General features: G+C 63.8%; 1 protein-coding gene across 1 annotated transcript in view; it reads left to right on the plus strand.

The window, feature by feature from the left end:
- Positions 1-128: 128 nt before the first annotated feature.
- Positions 129-7,098, plus strand: part of SLC26A11 (solute carrier family 26 (anion exchanger), member 11) — a 7,632-nt gene continuing 662 nt past the window's right edge. Inside the window, exons 1-15 of the mRNA XM_010578715.1 lie at positions 129-326; positions 623-815; positions 1,006-1,091; positions 1,976-2,055; positions 2,871-3,013; positions 3,299-3,474; positions 3,630-3,702; positions 4,109-4,159; positions 4,511-4,571; positions 4,947-5,002; positions 5,113-5,253; positions 5,382-5,509; positions 5,934-6,033; positions 6,316-6,452; positions 6,798-6,870. Of these exons, the coding sequence (XP_010577017.1) occupies positions 129-326; positions 623-815; positions 1,006-1,091; positions 1,976-2,055; positions 2,871-3,013; positions 3,299-3,474; positions 3,630-3,702; positions 4,109-4,159; positions 4,511-4,571; positions 4,947-5,002; positions 5,113-5,253; positions 5,382-5,509; positions 5,934-6,033; positions 6,316-6,452; positions 6,798-6,870 (1,696 nt within the window). The remainder of the gene's footprint in view (positions 327-622; positions 816-1,005; positions 1,092-1,975; positions 2,056-2,870; positions 3,014-3,298; positions 3,475-3,629; positions 3,703-4,108; positions 4,160-4,510; positions 4,572-4,946; positions 5,003-5,112; positions 5,254-5,381; positions 5,510-5,933; positions 6,034-6,315; positions 6,453-6,797; positions 6,871-7,098) is intronic.

Genomic DNA, 7,098 nt, shown 5'->3' on the forward strand with positions numbered 1-7,098 from the left:
TCGGCCCGGCCCGCTCTGCGGGGCGTCCTGCCGCCTCCCCGGGGAGACCGGAGAGCTCCGGACCCCGCGGCGTGTCCGGAGCGGGCTGGAGACCGGAGACGGCCAGGCTGGGGGACGCTGCCCCGGGTATGGCGGCGCCGGGACCCCGGCAGCGCGGGCAGAGCTGCCCGTGCCCGGGGCTGCGGACGAGGCTGCCCGTCCTGCGCTGGCTCCCGCGTTATTCCTTGGCCTGGCTGCAGCTCGACCTGATCGCCGGCCTGACCGTGGGGCTCACCGTCGTGCCGCAGGCGCTGGCGTACGCCGAGGTGGCCGGGCTGCCTCTCCAGGTGGGTGGCCGTGCCCTGTGGACGTGGGTGCCCGTCGCCCACCCGCCGCCCGACCGCGGCCCGGCGGTACGGCGGGCAGGGCGAGGAGGGCTGGACGGCCGGCGGCCGAGAGCCGGTTCTTGTGCCGTCGCCCGTTTTCCAGGGCAGGAAGCCGCAGGCGCCGTGTGTTTGCTCAGGGCTGGCCGTGGGCGCCCGAGGGACACGAGGGCAGCCCAGCCCTCCTCGTCTTGGCGGTGCCTGGCATTTCCCAGCAGCTCCGAGACCGTTGTGCCAGTGCTCCTTTTGTCCCCGTGCAGTACGGCCTCTATTCTTCCTTCATGGGCTGCTTTGTCTACTGCTTCCTGGGCACCGCCAAGGATGTGACGCTGGGTCCCACAGCCATCATGTCGCTGCTTGTCTCTTCTTACGCCTTCCACGAGCCTGTCTATGCCATCCTGCTCGCCTTCCTCTCCGGCTGCATCCAGCTGGCCATGGGGCTCCTGCACCTCGGTGAGACGCTCTTGCCATCCGTGGTTGTATTTTTAGGATATCGCTGTACATCCTGTAGTTGTTCCCACCCTGTGCTCTCTGAGACGCTGGGGTTGTCCTGCTAACTCTTGTGACAGCTTTGTGTGCACGCAAACACCCCATGCTCCCCGTCAGGGCCAGCAGCGTGCTTACTGCTGCCTGTCCCATGCAGGTTTTCTTCTGGACTTCATTTCCTCCCCAGTCATTAAAGGGTTTACATCGGCTGCTTCCATCACCATTAGCTTCAACCAGGTCAAGGTAGGTTCTGCTGGTCTGCTCTGGATGCCTTGCCTGCTCTCTCCTGGAGCCGGCCGTGCTGTGGAGCTGGGAGATTTAGCACCAGGCTGGGCAGCGTGCTCAGTGCGAGAGGAAGGAACCCCAAAGAGGGCACGGATCCTCCCTGCCAGGCGTTCTGGTGGGTCCCCGAGTGCTCTGCTCTGCGCAGACTAAGCCGAACGCACCCTCTGTCTGTGACCAGCTGGTGGCATTCAGAAGACCAGTAAAACCAGGACATTTGATTTGGTCGTTTGCAGGAGGTGCTGGGTGAGTCTCTCGGCGAGGTGGGTTTGCAGCAATGGGAGGTGTGGTGGCTTTGCAGCTCCACCGGTCCCTTGCTGGCCTCTCAGGGACCTGAGGTCCTCTGGCTCTTCTGGGGCTGCAATGCTTCCTTTGTGGTTAACCAAAATCAGAGACTCCGGGAGATGGTGTCAGGCTGTGCGAGGAACCAGAGGGCTGGTGTTGGCTAATGGCTGCGGTCGCAGCGGGGGACTGATGTGAAGGCGCTGGGGCCTTGCTGCTGTTCCCGGCACGGTGCAGGGGGATGGCAGGGCTGCGCAGGCTGGGCTGGGGCCCCAAACTGAACCCCCTCCCGGGAGCTGCGCGGTCGTGTGTGCAGGACAGGGTGGAGGCATCTCAGGGCCTGGGAACAGGGAAAAAATCAGAGCATCTGTGAGCTGTGCACGGAAAGGGCTGTCCTGGCGTGCATGCGGGAGCACAGGGTGGTCGGTGAGGAGATCTCCCACCAGCAGTGCTGACACCATGCGTGTGCCAGGGCTGAGCCCTGGTGCTCCTGGCAGTCCTTCCATGGCACGTGGCAGCTCAGGTTGTGCCAGGCTTTCACCAGGCTTTGTCTTCCTGCACAGAACATCCTGGGACTGCAGGGGATTCCTCGGCAATTTTTCCTGCAGGTGTATGAGACGCTGCGGAGGATTGGGGAGACCAGGTCAGCACCCACCCTGCTCTGTACCCCTGCAGCTCTGGGGTCTCGGGCTCTGCTGCTTTGCTCCCCATTTCTTTGGTCATACCTTGGACCAATTTCTCGGTCCCTGCCCAGCGCTGTGACACAACTGCTTCTTCTCAGCCATTTCCATTTCAGCTGGAAATTTGAAGATGGGGGAGCACACGGGCTCCCAAGCTGCTAAAGGGGAAGGATGGGGTACGCTTGTCCTATTTTTTGCTCCCAGTTAGGTACATCAGGATTTTGCCAGCCCAAAGGCATGTCCTTGGGACTGTCTGTGTTTTAAATCCTCCTCCAGTTTTTGACAGTCCAAGAGGGAACTTAGGCATCCCCATGCCCCCCGCCCTCTCCCGTTAGCTGTACCCGTGGCTCGGGGTCTCTGCCACAGCCTGGGTTTCTCACACAGCACAGTGACACAGGGTCAGCTTCATCGCGGCTGGCAGAACACCTCCCTGCCTAGCTGTGAGGGGCAGCAGCGGGAGGGGGAGGAGGCAAATCCTGCCTCACGGATCCTGCCTGTTGCAGGGGACCTTCTTTCCTGCTTACAAAGAGCCCACAAACCCATTAACATCATACCGCTGACTAGAGGACACCCCCTCCTCCCTCTCCTGCTGCCCCCTGGGGAAGCAACACGTTTTGCCGGTGGTGCGGGGGTCCCGGCAGCATCCCTGCAAGCTATGCACCTCCCTGCAGAGCCATGGCACGTGCCTGGGCACACACTTTTCCTCCCGTGGGGCTTTGGGGTGCCTCTCCCTGTGCTCCGCAGCATGTTTGGGCTGGCACCGATGTGCCTGTTGCAGGGCTGGGGATGCCGTCCTGGGGCTGGCCTGCCTGGCCGCGCTGGCAGGGCTCCGGGTGATGAAGAGCCGCCTGCCCCAAGCTGCCCCTACGGAGCCGCTGGCTGTCAGAGTCAGCTACCTCATCGTCTGGACCTCTGCCACGGGTGCGTTGGCCATTCCCTGCCCTCTCTCCTCCCGTGGCCATCCCTCCTGGGGTCTCATCTCTTCGGGGCAGGGAAGAGACAGCCTGAAAGTGGTAAAGCCCAGGTGGGCAGGAGCTGAGACCTGGAGGTGGGTCGAGGAGGACAAAGTCCCAAGGATGGTCCTGCCGCTGTGCATGCCCCTTCCAAAGGTTTGGGAGACCTCAGCAGCCCAGGTACCTCCTCCTGCCGTCCCTCCTGCCCCCCCGGGCTCCAGGCAGGTTCTCATGGTTGCTGTCTCTGCTGCAGCATGCAACGCCCTCGTAGTCCTGTTTGCTGGCCTGGTAGCTTACTCCTTCCAGGTGATGGGGTCCCAGCCGCTCACACTCACTGGCAGCATCCCCCAGGGCCTCCCTGCCTTCCGACTGCCACGCTTCTCCATGGCGGCACCCAACGGCACCGTCCCCTTCTGGAGCATGGCGGAGGTGGGTGCCAGGCTGGCCGGCGGAGGCTGGGCTCCCTGCAGGCTGCTGTCTCCTTACTCCTGCGTTTGCTGGCTCCCCACGCAGTGGGAGGAGGCTCTGCTGCGGGGTGACCCTCATCCCTCGGTGGCACCACTCACCGCATCCTTCCTTCCCAGGACATGGGGGTCGGGCTGGCTGTGGTCCCACTCATGGGCTTGTTGGAGACCATTGCGATTGCCAAGGCTTTTGGTACGGCTGCACCAGGCGCCTACACTCATGGAAGGGGTCTCTGCAGGGGGCTTGGGGTGCTGGGGAGGGTGCTGTTCCCATGGGGGCAGTGGGAGGGACTGGGCTGCCTGTACCAAGACCAGTTCATAACATGGGCTGGCAGGAGGGGTCCTGCGGGTGCTGCCAACCTCCTCCCCTAGCTAGGCAGCTCTCCCATGCATGACTGGGGAGTGGGCTGGGGGGTCAACTGCATTGTGCACAGCTAAAATCTGCACAGGAGCTGAGTGTTGTCTCAGGGTGCTCCTATGCCCCGGGGGGGTGCCGGGATGGGGCCCACGGCTGTGCCAGGCACTGCCGGCTCTGCTCCGTGTGCGTGGCAGGTTCTGCCTGTGGAAAGCTCGGGGCAAAGCTGCTCATGTCCTTTCAGCCTCGCAGAACGATTACAGGATTGACCCCAACCAGGAGCTGCTGGCTATGGGTAAGAGGCCACTTGGAGCAGGAGAGCAGGGGGTGGGGATCCGGCCCGAGTGCTGCTGTGTGTCCTGCAGCCTCTCAGCTACCGGAGATCCCCATCTCAGCAGTCCTACCTCTGTCTGAAGTTTTACCTTTCTTATCTTGCATGCTGCCCCCACCCCAAGCCTTTCTCACAACTTAGCAATTTCCAGAGCAGCCTGAGCCCAGCTCACACAGCTGGACGGGATCCGATCCGGTCCCGGGTACCAGCTTGGGGATGGAGGAGGTGATGACAGGGACACAGGCCCATCTCGCAGCCCCGGGCAGTGCCTCCCTCGGCTGCTGCATCCCCAGCCCCTCTCCTTCCCCACTGCAGGCTTTGCCAACATCCTGGGCTCCTTCGTCTCGTCGTATCCCATCACGGGCAGCTTTGGCCGGTGGGTAGCAGGACGGGGAGCGGAGCCCCAGCCCGCAGGATGCTCACTCGGGCTGTGCGGTGAGGGGGCTCTGCGTGATCTTGGGTGGAATGTTGTGCGGACCCCAGTGGGTCCCTGAGCTCGTGTTCTGGTCCCCAGCTGCCCACCTTGGCTGCCGGGCTATGCGTGGGTCCCGCAAGACCTTCTCCCCCATCTTATGTGCTCTGCGGTCCCGCTGCGGGCTGGAAGCCACGGGTTTGCTTGTGTTTCTCCCCGGTGGGGTCTGACGGGGTGGGTAGTTTTCCTGGGTGGGGTCTTTGGGCAGTGGGTGGGGGCAGCTGCCGGCCCCGGCCAGCCCCAGCGCAGCCTGGGACAGTGCGTCGCTTTACATTTCAGGACAGCGGTGAACGCGCAATCGGGTGTCTGCACCCCCGCGGGAGGGCTCGTCACAGGTAGAGACCCCGACCCTGCTGTGGGCTGCTCTGCAGGTCCCCGTGCCCAGCACCCGCTCCCCCCTGGGCATCGGGGACTCCGTGGCTCAGGTGCTCCCCATCCCCTGCAGGCACCCTGGTCCTGCTCTCGCTGGCATACCTCACCTCACTCTTCTACTACATCCCCAAAGCGGCGCTGGCTGCCGTCATCATCTCGGCTGTGGTCCCCATGTTTGATGCTGGGATCTTCAGGACGCTCTGGCGGGTTAAGAGTGAGGCCACAAGCCAGGGGTGATCGATCCCCTGGTGCAATCCGGCTCTGCCTGCGGAGCAGGCGCTGTCCCGGAGGGCCCTGTGGCACAAGGACAAGGCGCAGCCGAGCCTGGGTTGTCTCTTGCAGGGCTGGACCTCGTGCCCCTCTGCGTGACGTTCCTGCTCTGCTTCTGGGAGGTGCAGTACGGCATCGTGGCCGGGGTGCTGGTCTCAGGGATTCTTCTGCTCTACTCCATTGCCAGGCCTCCAATAAAGGTGGGCTTCACACCTCCCTTGGATGCAGCAGGGCCAGCCGGCCTCGCCAGGGAGCGGGGAGCTGGGAGGGGGCTCCCCGAGGGCATCGGGTTTTGGGGTGCGGGGTGATTGTCTCCAGCTCCCATCCTCTCCCGTGTCCCCAGTCTGCCATCAGCGCAGCACAGGGACCCCTTTCAAAGATCATGAGGAAAGGAGTATCCCAGGAGCTGAGAGCAGGAGAGGGAGGCATTGCTGTCCCTGTTCCTGCTGACACTGGGGTGTCTGCAGGAGGGGAGTTTCCCTGAGGGGTGGGGGCTCCCCTGTGTCCCCCTCCAGCCAGGAGGACGGGGCTTTGCTTTGTCACACGGGCAGTTGTCCCTGCCTGGGGAAGGTCACAGCCTTGAGCTCCCCGTGACTTGTCCCCCTCCACTGGGGTCCTGTGCAGGTGTCAGAGGGGGACGTGCTCCTCGTGCAGCCGGGGAGCAGCCTGCACTTCCCAGCCATCGAGTACCTCCGGGATGTCGTGTGCAGCCGCACTCTGGCAGGTATGGTGCTCCCCGGCCCACCGGCTTGTCCTGGGGACCCGGCTGTAACCCGGTGCCCACCTGGATCACTTCTGGGGGTGGCAAGTGCTGCCCAGACCTGCAGGCTGCGGGTGCAAGCAGCGACAGCACAGCTTCCCTGCGGTGGGGACCAGTCCCTGGCTGCTGCCGCTCTCCCAAGGCTGTCTCATGCCTTCCAGCCATGGCTCTGGCTCCAAGGGCTGTGTCCCCCAGGCTGATCATTTCTGGGCTCATCAGGGACATGACCGTATGCTCTTCTTCCAGCAGCATCTCCATCACGCTCCATCGTCCTGGACTGTTGCCACATCAGCAGCATTGATTACACAGTGGTGGTGGGGCTGGCAGAGCTGCAGCAGGAGCTGCACAAGCACGGCCTCTCGCTGGCCTTCTGCAGCCTGCAGGTATGTGGGATGCGGTCTTGGCTGGCCCCCGTGCCGGGTCCTGCTGCCTCTCCCCATGCCAGGCATCAGCTCTGCTCCCCCAGGGGAGGGTCTGCGCCAATGGGCTCTGCCCTGGCCGCTGGCATCTGCCACAAGGATGCTATTGCCTCTCTTCCGGTAGCACCTTCCTCAAGCGCCTTTGTCTCAAAGAGGTGGAGGCTGCAGCATCTGAGCCCAGCTGTGGGATGCAGGACGGCAGGGAAGGGCTGCATCCTCCGCCCTGGGCTGGCTGGGGGGCTCACAGCCCTGGAGAGATGGGAAGGGGCCAGCAGCAGGCTCCCTCAGCCCAGGTTTCTCTGTCCTCAGGACCCTGTTCTCCAAGTCCTGCTGTCCGCAAACTTAGAAGGATTCCAGCGTTTCCCCAGCTGGGAGGAGGCAGGTGAGGCTCTGGGCTGCCTCGGGTGTTCTCCCGGGGCTGGGGTCCCCCAGGCTGCTGCTGAGCAGGGATCTGAAAGACAAACCTGGGAATCTGACCTTTGTCAAGCCCCAAAGCTGCAGTGCGGGGGGCTGCAGGGGCCTGACTCCCAGGAAGGGGAGCAGGAGCCCCTCCGGAGAGCAGGGTCACCCCGGCCTCCGGGATTCACGGTGAGCTGTTGTGGTTTAACCC

The sequence above is a fragment of the Haliaeetus leucocephalus genome, unplaced genomic scaffold (assembly GCF_000737465.1).
Source record: "Haliaeetus leucocephalus isolate CR32 unplaced genomic scaffold, Haliaeetus_leucocephalus-4.0 Scaffold646, whole genome shotgun sequence".
Classification (NCBI taxonomy): domain Eukaryota; kingdom Metazoa; phylum Chordata; class Aves; order Accipitriformes; family Accipitridae; genus Haliaeetus; species Haliaeetus leucocephalus.